Source organism: Nelumbo lutea, chromosome 3, assembly GCF_056320005.1.
Source record: "Nelumbo lutea isolate HS-2025 chromosome 3, American lotus-T2T, whole genome shotgun sequence".
Lineage (NCBI taxonomy): Eukaryota > Viridiplantae > Streptophyta > Magnoliopsida > Proteales > Nelumbonaceae > Nelumbo > Nelumbo lutea.
In genome coordinates, this window is record NC_142686.1 from 7,155,312 (window position 1) to 7,177,542 (window position 22,231).

At 37.6% G+C, this 22,231-nt stretch overlaps 1 protein-coding gene across 19 annotated transcripts; it reads right to left on the reverse strand.

Annotated features, from left to right (window-relative positions):
* LOC148862654 (ubiquitin carboxyl-terminal hydrolase 24-like) lies at positions 1–21,783 on the reverse strand. 19 transcript variants are annotated; one of them, XM_088980852.1, is made up of 10 exons: positions 21,345–21,652; positions 20,893–20,955; positions 19,842–19,893; positions 15,744–16,230; positions 15,529–15,665; positions 15,171–15,358; positions 14,773–15,005; positions 14,410–14,555; positions 12,213–12,389; positions 1–436 (listed from the first exon to the last, which is right to left on the reverse strand). In XM_088980852.1, the coding sequence occupies exons 3-10, from the start codon at positions 19,854–19,856 to the stop codon at positions 428–430; spliced, it is 1,392 nt and encodes a 463-aa protein (XP_088836978.1). In that variant the 5' UTR covers positions 19,857–19,893; positions 20,893–20,955; positions 21,345–21,652; the 3' UTR covers positions 1–427. The 19 variants fall into 19 exon arrangements, with proteins under 19 accessions (XP_088836978.1, XP_088836970.1, XP_088836963.1 ...); XM_088980844.1 differs by having other exon boundaries at positions 1–441; XM_088980841.1 differs by lacking the exon at positions 1–436 and adding an exon at positions 8,143–8,968.
* Positions 21,784–22,231: the final 448 nt, after the last annotated feature.

Genomic DNA, 22,231 nt, shown 5'->3' on the forward strand with positions numbered 1-22,231 from the left:
TTTAGAGGTCGAAGAAATCTACCTTGTGAATAAAACAAGAATGGCTACATGTACCTTGATGATGAGTTCAGAGAACAGTTGATCCAAATAATATAACTAGATCCCGGCGAGACACACTACCAAAATGGACATTCCAGACTGGCTAACAAATGGCTTACAGTCCATCCTCCCAATGAATTCTTAAATATAAACGCCTTTACTTTACAATACTGGAGTAAGAAGTAAGAACAACACCATCCTACATCAATTCCTCTAAACCTGTTTGTAGAAGAGAACATAAGCCTGGTCATGCAACACCTTGCTTATGCTCACGGCAGTGACCGATGCATCATCATATCTCAGCCACTGACCATCAGTGTAGCGGGCATCAGCAGTGTAATGCCCCTTTGAAGGTTCCCTTCCATGGTGAGTAATCGTTGCAACAAGCTCATATCTCCTACCCTACACAAAGTACGAGAACTAAGAAGCAAGAGATGTCTCATAAAATTTTTAATAGATTCTCTCCCATCTACCACCCATAATCAGCAACTCTCCTATTAGGTTAAGTCCCAGACAATACAAGTTTACAATCAACTGGATATTTTTTACTTATTCATTAATTAAAGAAAATAAGCCTATTCCATTAATCCAAATAAACGCTACATGATATATATGCCACCAATGGATGGAGAGAGCTCAACAATACCAACCCTATTCTTCAGCTCTCATCAAAAGGTTTCAAGTATGTGAAACAAAAGAATGAAAAGATACCAGGAAACCCCATCCAATAAATGTAGTATCATCATTTTACACGAAACCTGAGAGAACCCTTTAATTTTTTTTTTTTTGATCAATAACACTTTCATTAACTCATCAATAAAATAAGCCTATTCCATTAATCCAAACAAACGCTACATGATATATATGCCACCAATGGTTGGAGAGAGCTCAACAATACCAACCCTATTCTTCAGCTCTCATCAAAAGGTTTCAAGTATGTGAAACAAAAGAATGAAAAGATACCAGGAAACCCCATCCAATAAATGTAGTATCATCATTTTAGACGAAACCTGAGAGAACCCTTTTAAATTTTTTTTTTTTATCAATAACACTTTCATTAACTCATCAATAGAATATTTACAAAAGGAAGACAAACACGCTTATCTTCCAAGAGCAACAAAGAACCTCAAGAAAAGGCAAAAAAGAAAGAAAGAAAACACACTATAGTTACAGCTTATCCCAAAACAGTGAGTCCCTTTCTGCCCCTTGTTTAGCTAAACCGTCAGCTAGGGAGTTATGCAGAAGAGAAGGAACAAACACCACAAAAAAGGTAGAAGATAATCACTACTTCATTCAATCAGTTTCTCGAACCACTAGGGAATTCTCAGGCGAAATGGCCTTCCTCCCCACAATTGTAGCAGTTCCCACCACCAAATCCACCTCCACCATACCTTCTTCCACCATTGCCACCTCCACTTGCCTGATAACACTCCCTCGAAAAGTGCCCAATCTCACCATAGTTGTAACAAGCTCCACCACCACCGCCACTATTCCTTCCACTACCACCTCTTCTGCCTCTGCCACCACTCCCGTTAAAACCATACCCTCCACCACCATAACCACCTCTGCTTGCACCGCCATAACCACTTCCAAATCCGTACCCACCACCGCGTCCACCTCTACCACCATCACCACCGTAACCATCTCTCCTGCTTCCTTGAACGTAAGATCAGTTAAGAAGCAGTACTATAATTGACCATTATCTTCACAATCAATTACATGAACAATTCATTCATATGCAAATCAGGTCCTGAAGACCATCATTTTTAATCAATTCCTAGCATCCAAGTATCCAAATGTATCTTGGGGCCTGAGTTTTCTGGTGCAGCATTTTCTAGGCATATCTTTGATGGTTCAGATGTAGGAAGCTGTCCAAAATACTTTGCCATCACTCCATAGGACCATCCTAACACCACTCCTTGCATTCAAGACAGCTATGGATAGTTAAAAACTCTTAAGTTTTGCCAACTAACAAGACCAGAAGGACCTTCCATGTCTTTCTTGAAATTTGGAGCCTACTCCATTATCTTCACTCAAGCCCATCTTTCCACTCTGTTTTATAAGGTTCATACTAATATATTGCTTGGCTGAAAATCAAATTTCACAAGAGTGAACTACCTATGGTTGGTGAAGTATTACATTGAGAAGTTGGCAGCCACCCTAGGTTGTAGGAGTGGATCACTACCATCAAGGTTATTGGTCTAAGTTCAATGCACTTTGGGAACCTGTAAAAAGGAAGGTTTGGGCAGAAACTTACAGGTTGGAAAAAGTCTTACATATCCAAGGAAGGTGTAGAGAACACTGATGTGGGCCCCACAGCTACAGTCCCACTGTGTTCGTAGGGCAGAAGGTGTTCTAGTCTTCCTAGGGTCAGCTGTTGGTCATTTAGTTGTTTCAGTTGTTATTTGTTTCAGTCTTATTTTGCTCTATTTGTTATGTAAAGACTAAGGGCAGATCTGTCCTTTCCATGTAATGAGCATAACCCATAAATATTAAATAAAGTGGCGGCGGTAGAATATTGAGATTCTGTCCTTCCTTTCAAATCTTGTCTTCTACTGCTCTCTCTCTACTCTTTCTCCTCCTCCCTCTATTCTTTCTCCTTTTTCGAACCTGAAATTTATTAGTGCTCAAGACTGATAGCAGTCTTGAACAACTACATGGTATCAGAGCCAAGTTAGTGTTTCTCATGTGAGTCTAGTACCAGCCGACCACATGAGAATCTCCTAGGACTGGAAGCTGAAGAGGTGGAGTTCGCAAACTGATTCTTGGAGATCGCCAAAAGGGCTAGCAGCTGTTGAAAGCTTGTCACGGTTGTAGAGTGTTGGTGGTCAGGAAAGATCAGAGAAGACTAGGGTTCGGGTAACCTTGGAAGGCAGCGAACAATATTTCCTTGTAAGTTATTTATTTTCTAAGAGAAGTTCTATCAGAGAAGATAGGTTGGACCTATCTGGAGAGGGCGGCCGAACCATTCTAGGGTTTTCTCCCTTCGATTCTCTAGGGTTTTACAGCAAACCCTACTGTTGGGCCGAACTGCCTTAGCCTTGTTTCTCTCTGCTCTAGGGTTTGAAAGTGATCTTGCGATCTACCTAGAGCTGTCCTCAAGTTTGTTGTTAGCATTGATCAGATTCTAGGGTTTCATATTAACCCTACTGCAAATCTATCTATACGGTACTGATTGGATTGTGCAACTGAACTGTTTACTTTAAGGACTGATTAAAACCATAATTCTGCCAAGCATATCAGACCTACTTCTAAGCTGTTTTTCAGAGTCTTTTGGGGTTTCCGAACTCTCATAAGGGGTGAGAACTCTACGGACAGCTGCTGTTGTGTTTGCTAGTTGGTTTTAGATCAGAGTTGTCCCAGTTGCAATGTGAAAGCTGTGAGTTTGCTAAACATTGTAGAAACTCTTATTCATTGAGTAATAAAAGGAGTAATCGTCCATTTGATCTTGTGCATACGGATGTTTGGGGGCCATATCACATCCCTTCTATGGGTGGGTACATATGTTTTTTGTTATTTGTTGATGACCATACCCGATTTTCTTGGGTTTATCTTATGCGTTCACGAGATGAGGTTCCCACCCTGACCCAAACCTTTCACCAAATGATCCTAACCCAGTTTGATGCCAAGATCAGAGTTCTTAGATCTGATAATGCAAAAGAATACTTTGCTAAGCCATTGGCATCTTACCTTCTTAATCATGGGGTTATCCACCAAAGCACTTGCCCTCATACACCTCAGCAAAATGGGATTGCAGAAAGGAAGAATAGGCACATCTTGGAGGTGGCTAAAAGTATTATATTTACCTCCAATGTCCCTATTCGCTTCTAGGGTGATGCTATCCTCACAGCAGTATATCTTATTAATCGGGTTCCTTCCCAGGTTCTTGATATGTCATCTCCTTTTTCTCTTCTATACCCAGATGAGGAGTTGTTTACTGTTCCCCTTAAAACATTTGGTTGTACCTGTTTTGTTCAACTTCTCGGACCCCATCACTCCAAGTTCAAACCAAAGGCCTCCAAATGCATTTTTCTTTGTTATGCACAAACTCAAAAGGGTTATTGTTGCTATGATCCTGTCTCAGGGAAAAGATTTGTCTCCATGGATGTCACTTTCTTTGAGGAGACACCCTATTATTCTCGGGTTTCTCCTCAGAGGGAGAGCAGTGTGAGTCGGGATTTTGGTCACTTTCTTCAGAGGGAGAGCAATGCGAGTCGGGATTTGGGTCACTTTCTTCAGGGGGAGCACAGTGAGGGTAGGGTTCATACTTTTGGGGTTGTTCCCTTACCTATTCCATTAGGTGATGAGGGCTACCATAGTGAGGGTGGTCAGAGGGATCAGGAGTTGAGGGTTTATCACAGGCGATTCAGGCAGGTTGATCCCGGTCATCAGCAATCCAGGCCAACTCTAATCTCTTCTGCAGCTCCAAGTCCAGGTATTACAGTCCTAGGGCCCACAGAGACATCTTCCACTATTGCCACTTCTCATTGTCGTTCGTAAGGGGAAACGGCATTGTACCACATCTACAGCCCACTATAGTTCCCAGTTTTTATCCTATGATCGCCTATCTCCCTCCTACAGGTCCTATCTCACTTCCGTTATTAATGTCCCTATTCCAATAATAGTGCAAGAAGCCCTATCAATCCCGGAGTCAAGAGGTGCAATGCAAGTTGAAATGGATGCCCTGTTGAAAAATAATACCTGGGAGCTAGTTGATTTAACCAAAGAAAAGAAACCAGTTGGATGAAGATGGGTATATACTGTGAAGCACAATGCGGATGGTTCCATTGAGAGGTACAAAGTTCGGCTAGTTACAAAAGGGTTCACTCAGACTTATAGTATAGATTACTTGGAGACATTTGCCCCAGTAGCCAAGATGACCACCATTCGAGTTCTATTATCTCTTGCAGCAAGCCACACTTGGCCTTTGTACCAAATGGACGTTAAAAATGCCTTTCTGAATGGGAACTTACAGGAAGAGGTTTACATGCAGTTGCCTCCTGGATTCTATGATACAGAGGCAGGTAAGAAGGTCGGCTGGCTCAATAAGGCATTGTATGGTTTGAAGCAGTCACCTAGAACTTGGTTCGACAGATTCAAACTAGCCCTTAGGAAGTTCGGTAATATACAGGCCCAGTCAGATCATACACTGTTCATCAAGAGGGTGGAGTCCTCTCTGACATTACTTGCAGTATATGTTGATGATATTGTGGTGACAAGAAATGACAACCATGAGATTGAGTCCCTCAAACAGCTCCTTCATCAAGAATTTGAGGTGAAAGATCTGGGTGCACTACGGTAATTTTTGGGTATTGAGGTTGCTAGATCTAAACAGGGGATCTTTGTCTCTCAGAGGAAATATGTTCTAGATTTGTTGGCGGAAACTGAAAAGCTAGGTGTCAAACCTGTAGATACACCCATTGAATAGAACCACATTTTTAGTGCAGAGAGTGGGGAGCCTCTTGAAGACAAGGTTATGTTTCAGCGATTAGTGGCAAAGCTCCTATATCTATGCCTCACTCGGCTAGATATCAGTTATGCAGTTAGTGTTGTCAGTCAGTACATGCATTCTCCTAGAACCACGCACCTTCTAGCAGCAGAAAGAATATTAGCATACTTGAAGAGATGCCCGAGTAGAGGTATACTGTTCAAGAACAATGGCCACATGAAGGTGAAGGTCTATACGGATGCCGATTGGGCTGTGAGTGTTGATGACAGAAGGTCTACCTCTAGATATTGTGCTCTTGTGGGAGGTAACTTGGTCTCTTGGAGGAGTAAGAAACAGAGTATTGTCTCCCGATCTAGTGCTGAAGCTGAATACATGTCAATGGCTAACAGAGTGGCTGAAATTCTTTGGCTGATATCACTACTTGAGGAGTTGGGTATTGAGTATGAGAAGCCCCTGATGCTGTATTGTGATAATCAAGCGGCTATCACACAACCCGATACAGCATGACAAAACTAAACATATTGAAGTTGATCGACATTTTGTACGAGAGGGTCTCATCACAAGAAGTGTGTCTCCCATACATCACCTCCAACATGCAGCTGGCAAATATCCTCACCAAAGCTGTACCAGGAAGAAGCTAGAGGCGGATCTATCCAAGTTGGGAATGATAAACATTTATTCCCAACTTGAGGGGGAGTGTAGAGAACACTGATGTGGGCCCCACAGCTACGGTCCCACTGTGTTCGTAGGGTAGAAGGTGTTCTAGTCTTCCTAGGGTCAGCTGTTGGTCATTTAGTTGTTTCAGTTGTTATTTGTTTCAGTCTTATTTTGCTCTATTTGTTATGTAAAGACTAAGGGCAGATCTGTCCTTTCCATGTAATGAGCATAACCTATAAATATTAAATAAAGTGGCAGTGGCAGAATATTGAGATTCTGTCCTTCCTTTCAAATCTTGTCTTCTACTGCTCTCTACTCTCTCTCCCTACTCTTTCTCCTCCTCCCTCTATTCTTTCTCCTTTTTCGAACCTGAAATTTATTAGTGCTCAAGACTGATAGCAGTCTTGAACAACTACAGAAGGGAAATTAGTGCTTTTCAAGAGTGCCCTGCCAAACCTTTCAGTTCACCATCCCTCTTCTCTGTTCCAACCTCGGTTGCTATTGTTTTGGAAAAAATGGAGAGACTTCCCTCCAGACAATCCTAATGCTTAAAAGAAGCACTGTTTGATGGCTTGGCCCCAAATGTTTTCATCCAAAGAAAGACAGTGAATAGGTTAATGTCATTTCCACCTTGTGAACAAATACTTATTGGTCAAGTAGTTAAGGCAATATGGATAAGAGAATTTATCTGTGTTTCGTGTTATTAGTAGCAAATATAGCCAGCCAGATGCAGACTGGGAATTTCAACACTCAACCTGTTCATAGATCTTATGGATCTGGTGTTTGACAAGGTATAGTGTAAACATTTTTACATATCAAAGAAGATTCAACAAGAACATACTTAAATGCCTACAATACACTTATGAAAGGAAAAGATTCAAGATTCGACATTTTGGATTGCTAGTCCTAATGGTTCTTTCTTAACAAAACCATGTTATAACACCCTTCTTGGTTCCTCCATTATGTTTTTTTATGAAAAAATAAAAAAGAAAATTTATTAAGAAAAAATAAGGAATTACAAAAAGGGTGATAAGATATCGCCAGAGAAAAGAAGACAAAACAAACAGTCTCAAAAGCTGGACACCCTCCTCCACTCACCCAAGACCCTAAATTTTCCAAGAACCAACCCGAAAAGACAAACCACCCTTAACATTTGTTTAGAAAAAGGAAATCAAATTACACCCAGAAACTCTATGCCCCTCACAAGGCAAGTCATTCCACAACCAACCAACCCTCTAAAACATCCCCAACAACAAATATTACCCTATTACTCATTTTCTCCAGTTGCAATCCCAAGAAGCTCTTTACTCATTTTCTCAACAAGCTTGTCTCCAACTTCAGGCGATATCTGACAGTCTTGATTCTCATGATTTATTGTAGTAAACTCAAACCATCAGTCTCCACTTTATCTTTTTCCTTCCCCTTCAAAGGCCAAGTACCTTTTGCTTCCAACTCCCTAAATTTTCTCCTAGCAAATTCCTCCCATCCAATAAAATATAAGCCCGAGGTTCCTCCGTTATGCTTTACTTCCAAGGTTTGGCTTTACATTTTTGTGGCTTTATAACAGAAGCTAGGTTACTCCCAAGGATCTCCGTGGTTATTTTCTTCACAACTGGGAAAAAATGAGCATATTTTTAGCAACAAGAGCTCTTCCTTGGAGGCTATCATTAGCAAGAAAGAACCTTGGTAGCTTATTCCCAAGGATCTCCTTGTGCTCTTTTTTTTATTCAGTTTTTTTTTTTTGAACAAGGTTAAGTATAACTGCATTGAGTATCAAAAAGTGATTATGGACAATGAGGTTTTAGCTTCTAAGGTGAGAAGAACATATTTTTTACAAATCACAAGAGCTCTTCCTTGGAGGATATAATTAGCAAGACAGAGAGGACCTTGCTACATTGGCCTCTATGATTTCAAACGCCTTTGAAAGATTTAATTTCAATAACTTCAATCAACAAGGAGAAGAAATGTTTTTCTCTAGCTTTACAATCTAAGTGCCATTTGTTTTGTTTTGTTTTTTTTTTTTTTTGATAGATAAAAATTCAATTGATTTCATTAGAAGCAAATGATAAATAGTCCGTTACAAGCATCCCAATATGAGGCGCGAGGTGCAGCCTCACTAATTAATACAGAAACATCATAAAGTTACAAGTGGGCCCAGTACAATTGATCCCTATTTACTCCTTGTTTAGCTAGAATAAGCAAAAGCATTTGCCTCCCTCCCCACCCATTGTATAGTTACATCCATCTGCTGAGTTATCCATTTGAATTTCTTCATTTCATTTCTGTAAGCCCAAACCACTGAATCTGGGTTTTTAGCCAACCCACCACCACCTTGGAGTCCCCTTCTATCACCAAATTTTCCAATCATAACTCTCTTGCAATATGTACGCCCTGTAGGGCTGCGTACAATTCTGCCTTTAAGGAGTCTCCATTCCCCACTCATCCTGAGAAAAGTGCTCTTAAATTTCCTTCCTTGTCTCTGATGGCCCCTCCTATTCCAGCTGGGCCTGGGTTGCCTTGACTACTCCCATCGAAGTTTAGTTTCAGAAATCCTTCAATGGGAGGAGTCCAAGCCAACCTTGCCTTAACCTTCTACACTGAGCTAGAAGCCACTAAAGGCCAATTCCTCCAAATATCATCAAATGTGAAATTTTTTAATAGTTGCAACGTTTGTAGCCAATGTATAACCCTGCTCATTACACACTCCATAATTTGTCGTTTGCTCCTTTCTTTCTCTTGGAAGATTCTGACATCTCTCTCTTCCCACAAGGTCCACACCACTGCTGCTCTAGTGTACCTCCGCATTACTCTTCCCCTCTTCTTCTGTAAAGCAAAGGTAGATAGGTCAAACAACATTTTTATCTCCATTGGAATATTACACCTACACCCAAACAAAGAGAAAAACCAATCCTATATATCTGTAGCAAATGAACAGGAAATTAGTAAATGGTAACAAGATTCACCATCAGATTTGCATAGAGTGAACTAATTCGGGGAAATACACAGAAAAGGCCCCTTCTTTTGCAAATAGTGCAGAGTGTTAATTTTCCCAAGAGCCACTTCCCAATAGAAGGCCTGACTTTTAAGGGGAATCAGCAGGAACCACACTTCTTTCCAAGGAAAGGACAGAGAGGAAAGGGACTAACAAAGAGCTTTAAAAAAGGAGGCACAAGAAAAGGAACCTTTAGAGCTTGGGAAACAAATTCTTCTATCTGGACAAGAAAGCTCTAAAGAAACACTATCAGGAAGAAGGAGAAGCTTTGACTGACAAGTTGCTTCCTCATCCCTCAAACCCCTTCAAAATCTGAGATCCCAATTAAGACTCAAGGGCAAAGAAGGAAGAACCAAAAAAATTGAAATGACCTTATTTTTATACAACGAAATAGAATACAAAGAAGGAAACACCTCCTTTAAAGGTCAGTCACCAAGCCAAGTGTCTTCCCAAAACTGAATTAAACTCCATGAGCCAACATCATACCTGATGTACCTGAGAAACTGAGGGAGGAGGCTATGAATTGCTTTCCAAGGTGCTGCCAAGGTAGCCCTACGCGATACACCAGCGTCCCAGCCATTCTCCAATCTACCATGTATACTTGCCACTACTTCAACCCACAAATTTTCTCTCTCAAGAGGCCATCTCCATAACCATTTCCCTAACAGAGCTATATTCTTCTTCCTTACATTCCCTAGACCTAAACCACCTTCTTCCTTTCTTTTACACATAACCTCCCATTATATTAAGTGATCCTTTCTAGTCTCTCCCGGCTACCAAAGGAAATCCCTCATATTTTTTCTAATTTCTTTTCTTCTCTTGGTGGAATCCTAAAATTAGAGAGGAAGTAGATGGGTAGGTTAGCCAGAGTTGATTTTATCAGAGTGATCCTACCTCCCAAAGAGATGTAACTTCTCTTCCAAGCAGCCAATCTCTTTTTACATCTTTCTATAACTGGGTTCCAAAACCTACTTTCCTTCGGGTTTGCACCTAGGGGAAGCCCTAGGTAGTCAAAGGCCACAGGGTGATGACATTCTAAGCAATCTGCTATCCTATGTAGGACCATCCCCTCCATATTAATCCCTGCTATGCAACTCTTGTCCAAATTGATTTTCATATTTGACACTTTTTCAAACTTCTTGATTAGATTTTTCAATCTCCTGACTTTCCTGATGTCTCCTCCTTCACAAAAAATAATGATATCATCTACAAATTGGAGACAAGTAATTAGAACATTGTCTCTACCCACTCTCCAACCCCTAAAGTCATCTTCTTTGTCTGCCTTAGCGAGGAGTCTACTGAAGACATCTGCCACTAAAGTAAAAAGAAAGGGTGATAGGGGATCACCTTGCCTTACCCCTCTACAAGCTGGGAAAAAGTCTTTTACCACTCCATTAACAAGGATAGAAAAATGACAAGATCGTACACACCCAAGCATCCAATTGCACCATCTCTCCCCAAACCCCCGTTGATGCAAAACTTCTTTCAAAAAACCCCAGTCCACCATATCATAGGCCTTTTCTAAGTCCAATTTGCACACAAAACCCCAATCTAAGTGCCATATGTTAATAATTAATATCTTTTCAAATTTGATTGAACATATAAAATACAAGTACTTTTCATAGTATTATGAATTAAGATACACCATGTTGATATTTTATGTGTACTAGTAAGTGTGCACGTGCTTTGCACATGATGATGATAATGATAGGAATAATGCATCTAAAATGTTCTATAAAATTCATGTATTTTTTATTTTTTATATTTTTGTTTTTCACTATTAATCGGATGCATATTGCAAAATCTGAATCTGATTACATAAGCACCTCATATTGAGCTGCAAAGTTTAGGGTATCATTGATAGGCCTACCTACTTGGCTAAACTCTTATTTTTGTAATGTTCTATCTTCTTATTATATATTTTTTGTTCATTTATCAAAAAAATATGTAAGATTTAAAGAGAGAATTGAATGACATGAAAATTGTGGTTCAAACTACATTTTAAACCTCACAATTTAAATAGGATTAAATTCAAAAAATTGGTATTTTAGTCAAAAGATAGTTCCACAATCTTATTCATATTTTTAATAGTGTAAATATGGAGTTATAGATGTGTTCAATTTTTTCTATATTTTTTTATTTGTGTAAAAAATAATACTGTACATACACTTAGTTTTTGTTTAATATGAAAAATATATGATATTATACATGTGCCCAAATGTTATTTTTTGTAAAATTTATGTATTTTATTTTTGTGCTTTTTATATTTTATTAATTTTTATTATTTAATTATGACATTAAAGGTTTTACCCAAAAGTTGAACTATTGATCTCTGTTAAAAAGGAAAATAATTTAATTTTTTGTCATTTTTAGATTATGTAATTCATTTTCATCAATAAAAATAATTCTTGTTTATTACACTTCTTTTTTTAATTTGATTAATAAAAAATATCATAAATGTGTCTATATTTTTACATTTTTTTTGTAATTTTCTATATTTATTTCTATTTAAAAAATTTATTGTCTAACTATGACTTCATGGGTTGGCTAATTAATTCAAATAGTCAAATTGCTTAGTCATCACTTGGATAAAGAATGGTTTTGTTTTTTATTAAGTTTTAAAATATATGGGTCTATATTGTTAAAAGTATTGGTCATAAATCTAAATAGTAGAATTTATTAGTGAAAAATAACTTAAATATGGGATTTAATAAGAGAGGATGGGAGTTATACCTTAAATACAAGAATTAATGAGAGAGGATTAAATGAGGTGAAAAACATTAATTGAAATTATGTTTTCAAACTTCATAATTAGAAATGTACTAAATAAAAAATGTGGGCATTTTAGTCAAGAAAAGTCCCACCTTCATTCGTGCTTTTATAATAGTATATATCTATGGGTCTATGCAGTATCCAGTATCATATTATGTATTTATAATGTACACCAGGCATGGGCATGTGAAGCATATGGCAACTAGAAATCATAGCTTGCGAATCTCATATGCAAAGCATTACTTAGATGGACTCATAATTACATTTAAAAGCAACAGAAATGAAAATACAAAGGAAGCAAACCTCTGAAGATGGAGTGGCAAGCAATTCACGGCCCAAAACCAGCTCAAGAGGAAAGCGCACGGGCTTATGCAGCTTGGTGCTTCCTTGGCTTCCATAGGTGAATCGCATTAGGTGCAGTATCATAACCTTCGAAAGTGTTTGTATCTTTACGGACTTGCTAGCACTGACCACCCCAGCCTGAAAGTGTCCATTATTAGAGATCTTTAGTACAATTAATGTTTATTCTCCTATTTGCGTACCCTTGTATAATTTTAGGAGAGTGAGAAGAGATCCAGAAATTAAACTTCATATTCTCATAAAATGAACAAATGGAAAAGGTTAGAATAAGAAAAGGTGGAATCTTTTTTATAGGATGTGATATGGTCACATCCAGCTTCCAATAGCTGAATCGCATTAGGTGCAGTATCATAACCTTTGAAAGTATTTGTATCTTTACAGACTTGCTAGCACTGACCACCCCAGCCTGAAAATGTCCATTATTAGAGATATTTAATACAACTAATGTTTATTCTCCTATTTGTGTACCCTTGTATAATTTTAGGAGTGAGGAGAAGAGATCTAGAAGCTAAACTTCATATTCTGATAAAATGGACAAATGGGAAAGGTTAGAATAAGAAAGGGTGGAATCTTTTTTATAGAATGTGATTTGGGCACATCCAATTTCTGATCGAGGCACACCCCTAATGTGCCATGTTTCAAAGGACACAGTACCCCTGTGTATTAAATTTTACTATCATAAATAAGAGTATGTTTTGCCCTTTCATGGTGATGTACGTCATTTGCAAAAAATGTAAACGTGATGTGTCCCCTTTTTATTTGACAGATAGCTAGCTATTCAATGAACAGTATTACACATTTTCAAGAAAGAAAACGGAGTAATAAATAACATCATTTATTAATAGTGTGAATGTGGTAATTATGATGAAATATACTCATTAAAGGCAAGCATCACTTCACTGTTCAAAAAAATATAAACATTACTTCCCAATTTAAACATGATTAAACGGAGCATGAACCTCAATTACCGCTGAATACAAAATCCAATACATATTTAGCTACTTAATGTCACCCAATAAGAAAATAAATTGTACTGCACCAGAAATAAAAACCATTTCCAATGAGAAAAGAGGTTGGGGTCACTTATTAAAAAAAAGGAGGTTGGGGATAGATACTCACTTTGGTTTAGTCCAAATGGATCATCAATTTAAACTACTGTTAGTTCTACTTTCTTTCATAACAATTCCATGAGGAAATTCCAGTCTCAAAAGCTCCCATCTAGTCATCTCAGAGGCATAGTTAAAGAAAACAGTATTAAAGCCATCTCCCAAAGGTAGAATGCCTTAAACCTACCAACAGAAAGTTTTTGGAATCCTGGCCATAATGATTGCATACCCACTTCGCATTCAGTAGTGTGTTATAGTGTGTTAACGGATTCAAGGAAATCTCTCACCTTCAAGGACTAAAACCTAGTTCCTTTTTTTTTTTTTGATGACTTGAAACCTAGTTCCATTGGTCATGTCCTCAAACCAAGTTCATAAACTGAGGATTCTTTGAGAAACTACAAAATCAGTTATCCCAGTTACTTCAAATTTGAGTTGGGAGAGATTGCCACTGTGTGATCAAATGAACCTCTGCCAAAGCTTCTTTAATGGAGAAGCTTTTTTCGGGTACAGAGAAAATTTACAAGTTCAGATGAAGTAACAGAAGATAATATCTGCGTCAGAACTAACGATCTTGAATGATTCCCACTCATTGGCTCAATATGTGGAACCCGGGCTAATGAAAACCAACATTACACAATCTGCAAAATGTTATAAAACCTTAATTGTATATCAACACTTCTATTACCCCCCCCCCAATCATCTTTTTTATTTCAAAGCACAGTCAGCCACCATGGGAGACAGAACCTCTAGTTCTCCTTGTCTAGCTAAATCAACTAGACTTGTAGATGATCTCTTCACCCAGTTTAAAAATGTTTCTGCTTTCTATTTCTCTAGCCAGGTATTGCCCTTCTATCCTCATTAGAGTAAACTTGACGATAGTTTTCTACCGTGTCCTAATATGCAGCAAGTAAAAGCAGCCAAACACACAGGTTATATGTCATCTGGAAATCTGAGCTTAAGGTGAAACTTAAACACTAACTTTTTTATTCATTTTTTGGAGAATTAGAAAAAGGAGTAACAACTTCTTAAGGTACCTTTCCTGATGCTGATGTTCGGTACCCCTCAAGTGTCTCTGGGGCAGAAAACAGACGAAGTGCATCCTCAATAGTACGAACAGCTTCAGGAAAAATATCAAGGTGGAGCAAAAGGAATGGTTGAACTGTGGCAGAGGCCTTGTTACCTATAACACACCCAAGAAAAACTTGCTTCATAATCGCAAATTCGCAACAAGTCAACAAGAAAAGCCTAATTTTTTGAAAAATTAATAATGATGATGAATAATTCAGAATTTTCTCCTTCCACCCCCTCCCCTCCAAGCAGTCAGTTCAGTCAGACTAACATCAATTTTATTTGACAATGAACAAACAGGTATACACAAATCACAAGCATTTACCCACCTCTTGCCTTAACTACACTTCTTAATTGTCCTCCAAAAATTGCACTTAATTCTGATGGAATGAAGCTCTGGGTTCTCGTTACTGCAGACTTGTTCTTTGGTCCAACAGTCTCCCAATCATCATCTTCTGTTGTTGATACAGCTCCACCTGAGCTTGAAATTCCTTCAAGCTTGAGTAATTCATCATGCATCTGATCCATGACAAAACTTAAAAACTCCTGAGCATCTTCTTGTCTGGAAAAGGGGTAAATATCTTCCTAATTAATTATCAGAAAAGTATGATGTCATTGAGCCACCTATTAGGTGGATTGCAGGAAAAGGAGCTATGTAGTAGAAAATTATTATATAACAATAATAAAGAAAGAAAATGAATGTGCTAAACAAGCTCCAAGTACCAACCTTGGCCTGCCTGATATACAATATGGCACATCTGGAGTAAAATTTTTAAGAACAGGTTCAAACATGGTAGGGCTGAAAGGCCTCCCAGTCTCAATAACTGTCATCTCTTTCTTCTTCAAGTTTGAATCAGTTGGCATGTCAAAGTCCGAAATGAACTCAACAAAAGCACATAAAGTAGGGCAGCCAATCTGGGGCAGGAATGAGAATTAATAATGCAACTATGGAAGTGCTAAGCTTATTGTTAGGAAAATAAATAATTCTATAGTCTATTTTTATATGTAATCGTTTAGACTATCAAGTGCATAATACCATCTTAATGGAAGTCAGAAAAACTAAAGGTTCCTCAAAAGATCAAAACCTTGGGGATATTGCAAGTCCTTAATTCCTGCAAAAGCTGAACAAATGGAGTACAGGATAGAAGAGCCTGCAGCGTAGCATTGAGAAAGCATAAATTTCCAGAGTTGATTAATCCTCGTGGCAGTAGATCTTTAACAACTGCAGGTGGGTGGTTCAGTGTCTTTTGGATATCCTTTCTAGAAGCTGGAACTGTTGTTGAATCAACAATTACTTCACCTGGTTTGCAGTTAGATGTGATGGGAAAACTTCTGTTCAAGTTTCCACTTTCAAGCCCATGCTGCCTAGGGATTGTTGGTTGCTTTGTAGAATCAGCATCATGAGAAATACATAATGAATTGAACTCTACACTAACTCTTTCAAATTCTTTTACCCCATTACTATGGAAAGAGCAATCAGATGTATTCTGAATACTTCCATTTTCTTTCACACTTTCTGATGCTGTTTGCATATTATCATTTGATGTCTTAACAATTTTAATTGCATTATCCTTCCCAACCACTTTTGATGGCTGGGTCTCTTTTGACCCTTTTGTAAAATTAGTCCTTACGGGTTCACCATTCAAACCACCCAAGGATCTTATAGTCTCAAAATCCAAGGAACCAAATTGGAATTCTTTCTTTTCTGAAGGTTGTACTGCATTCTCTGATGACTGCTTCTGGAATGACCTAACCTCATCTTCAGTGAATGATCCAAATATCAAAACCTGCTTCAGTGACAGGAAACCAACAATGTGTAAATCAAACAAAGAATGGTGTAAATCTGCTATAATTTTTTAAGGTGCAGGAAGATGATTTTCCTGCTTCAGTTAGTCATACATGACATGGCGAGCATAACTGACATCAGGTTAAAAAGGATTTCCACAGATTATTAATAAATGCATTGGCAGAATTGCATAGAAAATGCTTAGACCATCACCTGTGCATTTAATAACCTACAGGCAATGCCCTAGGTTGGTGATGCATCTAAGGTGGTCAGTGGTCACCCACCTGGGAACAACTGGGCAATGCCTATAACAAGAAGGTTGTACATAGTTCTTTTTTTATCAGCAAAGGCTGTACATAGTTGAAGCAACCGTACAGCATTTTCGTTTTTTTTTGGATCAATTACAACATTTTCATTTTTTCATTTCACCTTTTCTTTTTTGTTGAAGCAACCATACAGCATTTTCGTTTTTTTATCAATTACAGCATACAGCAATTAAGCTTGTTGTAATACTTATAAGCTATAAATTAATTTTTTGTATGCTATAAAGTATATATTACAGAAATTTAATTATATTGAATGCACATCAAAGAAATATGTAAATGAAAGAAGAGAGTTAGAAAATAAAAAGGAAAAAAAAAAAAGAAAAAGGCCATCATAGTGTTTGTGACTAGGCTTACACAAAAGAGAAAGTAAAAGACAAGCAGATAAGTTGGACAAAATAAGCATTGACATGAAAAACTAGTCCTAAATACTGAAAGGAACAGTTCAGGAATCAGATAGTCTATCACTTCCTCATGGTGAAAGGATAAATGTATGCACAATTTATTGAAGAAAATACAAAGAACTGCATGATAGGAACCAGAACAAGGCCCAGAAGAATTCAGGCCCAACGGCACATGTACCGGGCCCAGCATTCCCATCCGGCCCAGTTAGTTCAACCCAACAGCTAAAATCTGTTGGGACCCAAACACTCCCTCCAAACCCAACTACAGGAGTGGAGCAGGCCACCACCAAGCAGCATTTCACTAGAAGACAAAGAGGCTAGCGTGACACGCAGCAGAGCCTCCCAGTGTTAGTTACACTGCCACCAGAAGATATTCTCTCCATGATTGCATGCATGTAGGCCAGCTATATAAGGCCCTGATCATGTAATAAGTAGCGTGAATGAATATCCCTTTCATCTCTCTCTCTCTGAGTCATTTTCTTCCTACCTTTCCCCTTTCCCTCCCATCTTCTGTTTCAGGAGGTTAAGCCACCCTCGAAGGGGCTTCCGAGGTGAGCGGTAACTCATCAAAATCCAAGCCTTAAACCCATGTGATTTTTTTACCTGAGGAAGCCACGTCAGACAGTTGTGTGACTCTCTCTTGATGAGTTGATGTGATCTTAAATATATCAAGGCAGGAAGGAATGGAACAGTTTTGGGTGCCTTCTTTTCTCTTCCCTTTTCACACTACTCTCTAGGAGATTGATCTACACTCGAACTAGATCCTCATGTTGAGCAGCTCAACAATTAGTGAAAGAAGATGAAGAAGACGGCACCCAAAACTGTTCCATTTCTTCTCACTTTGATATTTATAAGTTCACATCAAGGGAGAGTCGTGCAGATTCAACTGTCTGATGTGACTTCCTCAGGTAAACAAATTGCATGGGCGGTTTATAAGGCTTGGATGCTAGCTGCTAGGTCAAACTCACTGAGCCAGAGGAGAATGCTGGACCTGAAATATCTGTTGTTGGGTCCAAAGTCTGCTGGACCTGGTTCTGGTTCCTATCACCACTGCACATGAAATCTGTGGTAACTAATAGCTGTAGGTCATGATCTAAAAGTCAGCCATTAAAATATCACCACGGGAGTTACATGACCAAGTGATGTACAGAAGAGGGGGGAAGGTGCACTATACGCACTAAATACATGTTACTAAATACTTTAGTTAATTAAGAGAATAGTGCTATTGTATGCAGATACTTCCTAGGCATTTACACACTTTAACTGTTACATAGAAAGCATTGCTAGATGGATACAATTTTAATACTTCAGTTTGCATGTATACCAAAAATACTAGGTCCAAATCCTATAATAACTACCATAGCCCATATGGCCACATCCATAACCAAATGCATTTCCATACAAGATCACAATACACTTAACTTAGATATAAACTGACTCTCCTCCAGTGAGATAAAGCAAGCACATTAACTTACATAGGATGGTTTTTTTCTCCCATCATTCAATATTAAATAGAAATTCCTAATTAAGGTTCTTGCCAGCAGTTATTATACCTGTGTACCTATACATGTCTAGCATACCAGTGTCAGACATGACAGGTACCTAAGACACCAGATACTGCATGGATACTTCTAGATGTACTCTGTTGTATTAGAACTTTTAAAATAAGTAAAATTGCATGCTTTAACAAATTGTTCTATAAAAATCTTTACATGTTAGGAACAATAAAATTGGCAAGACGCAAGTCATCAGAAATTATATTCAGTTTCAAAAATTAGATATAAAAGCATGATATAAGAATATTATATGTGATACTCATACCCATACCTGTGTGTGTGGGTACAAGTTAAGGAAAACAAGAGTTGTATCCATGTTTTCATATCTATGTCCTTGTTGGAAACCAGATCGGGATATCATAGAGCAGCAGAAATTCAAGGAATACGTTAAGAAAAATCTAGAGTACATACACCTCAATATCTTCAGAAACATCAATTAAGATTGCATTTAGATTCTGATTTAGAATATAGATTCTGCCAAATTACAATTCTAGCAATAATTTGAAGAGTTTGGTCCAAACTACAAACTTTATATACAGATTCTATATTCGATTTTACAATGAAAACCTATCCTATAATGCATTAGCAATACAAATCTGAAATTTGGCAGTGGATTATGGCAAAATTATCAAAATTCAAATTTTATGAAATTTCATGGTTGAATTCTGGGATTTAAATTTTAGTATATAGTTGAATTTTACAATAAAATCCGAACCCCCCCCCCTTAAGACTTATTGGATAGGGACATACAACCGAATCTCTATAAGAAAACAAAATACACTGGATGTAAGGAGAGCCCTAAGACTGTAATTACAAGGGTATACAATTCCTGAAATGAGTTCTCTCTAAAATCTAAACTACCTATGAGTTTAGAGGGCTTCATTTGGAAGGGATTTTTGGTTTTGTTAGATATTGTGAATGTTGATGTGTAGAAGTCCCAATTCTTTTATAAATACTTTGGGAACATACCTTTTGTCTCTTGTTAGAGCATATCTCTCTACACTCTTCTCCTTTCCAAAACTTTTAATTTCATTAATAACTGCCACCATTTTGCAATTCAATACTTAACCTTCTTCAAAAAAAAATTAATAAATGTCAATTTGCCATCAAAGAAATCAAAACCATCAAAACATCCAAAGTAAACATTATTATACCACACAAACAGGAAGAAACCATCACAAAAACTTTATCACATAAAAAGGAATGAAAGGAAAACAAAAGCAGCTATCCAAAAGAATAAAAACCAGGAATTAAGGTACAGGTAAACAAACAATAATGGACATTTTATGGATCAGAAGAGGATTTGTAAAGGACACAAAGAAGACATACCTTAGAACCACTCATCTTTTCTGAAGAACCAATGTGGGGTCACTCATCTTTTCTGGAGAACATATTATACAAGGTGTATAATTAGAGTATGAATGACTTTAACAATACTATACTTTAAACATGTATATTATCATTGTGTTTTATACGGTATATATTATATGTGGTTTTTGGTCTCCTTTGAAGCTGTATGGTGCCCCTTTGGCACCAATCGCACCATTTTATTGCCTAAATCAGATTACTACTAGACAAACAACTAACTCCTTCCTCAGGCTTTAGAATAAATTTTTTGAAAATCCTACCTTTTGTTCCGTTTGGAAGCTACAGGTATGAAATATATGCGGCATATCATATATGTAAAGATCCAAATGAAATAACAAATCACCAAAGAAAATGAGAAGAAATAGGAACATAGAGACAAAGAAAATTAGTTACATAGAAGAAATATAAAACAAAATTATATAAAATAGAAATAACGTATAAATTTTAGGAAAGTATTTTTTTCTCGCTTTTTCTTCAGAACTCTGAAATCTTGAAGTAATTTCAGATTTTTATTCGTTCTGGATCATCCATTCAAGATAACAGAGGGACACTTATCTTAAGGAAGTTTTGAAGATTGATGGACAAAATACCTGATTTGAAATAAAATAAAGCTAAACATATCTCTGAGTAAAACAAAACTTTATCCTAAAAAAAAGCAAGTGGTGGAAGGAAAAAAGAAAGGAAACCTACTATATCAATTTGCCAATTTGATCTAGTCTGCAATTCTTAACTAATAATTTAAAACAACAAGAAAACCATAATAAATTGGGGATAAAGCAAAAGGCATAAAACCAAATTGAATCATATTGAATAGCCTATTCAAAGTACCGCCATTCTGAGATTAAGAAAAAGGTGAAAATGGCAAACAATACTGCAACTACTATGACCATTGTTCTTAAAACTACATTAAGAATTAATAATCAACTAAAGAAGACCTTAGATATGCCATTTTAATAGAACTTAAAATCTACTGGTGATAATAAAACAAATATAAAGTAATTGTACTACTTACAGGGTCCACATTGAGTCTTTACGGGGTTGATTTTTGTTGGTCTCCAGAAATCACAAATTTGACCTATCAATTAAGGTAGACGCAAAAAAAAAAAAAAAAAAACTCAATGCGTTAGAATCAACTAAGATAAGACAAAAATCAATGAGTTCAAACAGTTCATTCAACGACTTGGAGACCAGTCAATGAGTTTTTTTTATAGGTGATACCAGTCAATGAGTCGATCGATAAAAACCGCAATACCATATGAAGAGGGAAATGGAGCTTCCCGAGATGAAGCAAAATCCCCGAACTTTTCAATATGTCGTACTCGTATTTGATGAGGAGGATTATTTGCATAAACTTTATCAACTCTTTTTTCCATGATTTTATGCTTCTAATCTAAAAGCACAATGGGAGGGAACCGGGAAGAAAGAGGGGATGGGTCTGATATAAAAGTTAAGAATTTTATGTACCTGGCACTCTCATCATCCCATCCTCCTTTTCAGCAACGATTGAACAACCACCCTTGAAAGTGCTGAAAAACTCGATTTGGTTTTGTTCATTAACGAAGCAAAAAAGTTTTCCGGACCTGTGTTAAGAGGATGGATTTAGGGTTTTGCAATACAAGGATACTTTGAAGTTCCTGGTGATGGAAATAGGAAGAAGGGTTTTGCGTTCGCCCGCCGTTTCTGTGAGAAGGAGACAGGAGAACACGATTTTTCTATTTTCCCATTTCTGTTACTTTCTCTTTGACTGTTTCCTGCTTTCGTCTATTTTCTGTAAAAAAGAGGTGGTAAAAGGAAATAATACAGAGGAAAATTTAAGTAGTCCGGAATCTAGATGGGAGGGAAAAGTGCGACAATTTTAAAAATATCGGAGAAATCTCGCGAATTTTTGTTTTCATATCGGTTTTGGCTAGACGATACGATAACTCGTTAATATACTTGCGTGAGTTGCATCCACAAGACCACAATTTCACATCCACCGAGCTGACTTGGAGCCTTGAGAGACACGCGGTTGTATGGGCCCAAGAGTGTCCACACTGTTTTAAGCCTCGGTCTGCGGGCCCAATCTTGAGTGGGCCGATTAAGATATGCCACCGAAAGTCCGAAATATCGGTTGATCTTTCTTTCACAGAACACAGAAGAGATCGGCTTCCATCAGGGCAAACCTGTGCCCACACCATTCTAACAGATTTTTGCAATTTTGCATTGAAAATATCTCTTCATGAAATAAAGCATACTATTTTTCACATCCATCCCGCTTCAATCAGTACAAAGCCCATTTAAACAGCCTTTACAGCCTTGCATTGAGAATATTTTCATATTTCTATCTTTATTTCATGAGAAGATATCTCCAA

Bases quoted from the DNA above. Each gene is read 5' to 3' on its own strand.
- LOC148862654 (XM_088980833.1), bottom strand. The intron at 15,006-15,170 runs GTTGGTACTTGG...CCCCTTTTCCAG, and splicing joins TGTATATCAGGCAGGCCAAG to ACAAGAAGATGCTCAGGAGT. The intron at 14,556-14,772 runs GTGGGTAAATGC...GGTGTGTTATAG, and splicing joins AAGTGTAGTTAAGGCAAGAG to GTAACAAGGCCTCTGCCACA.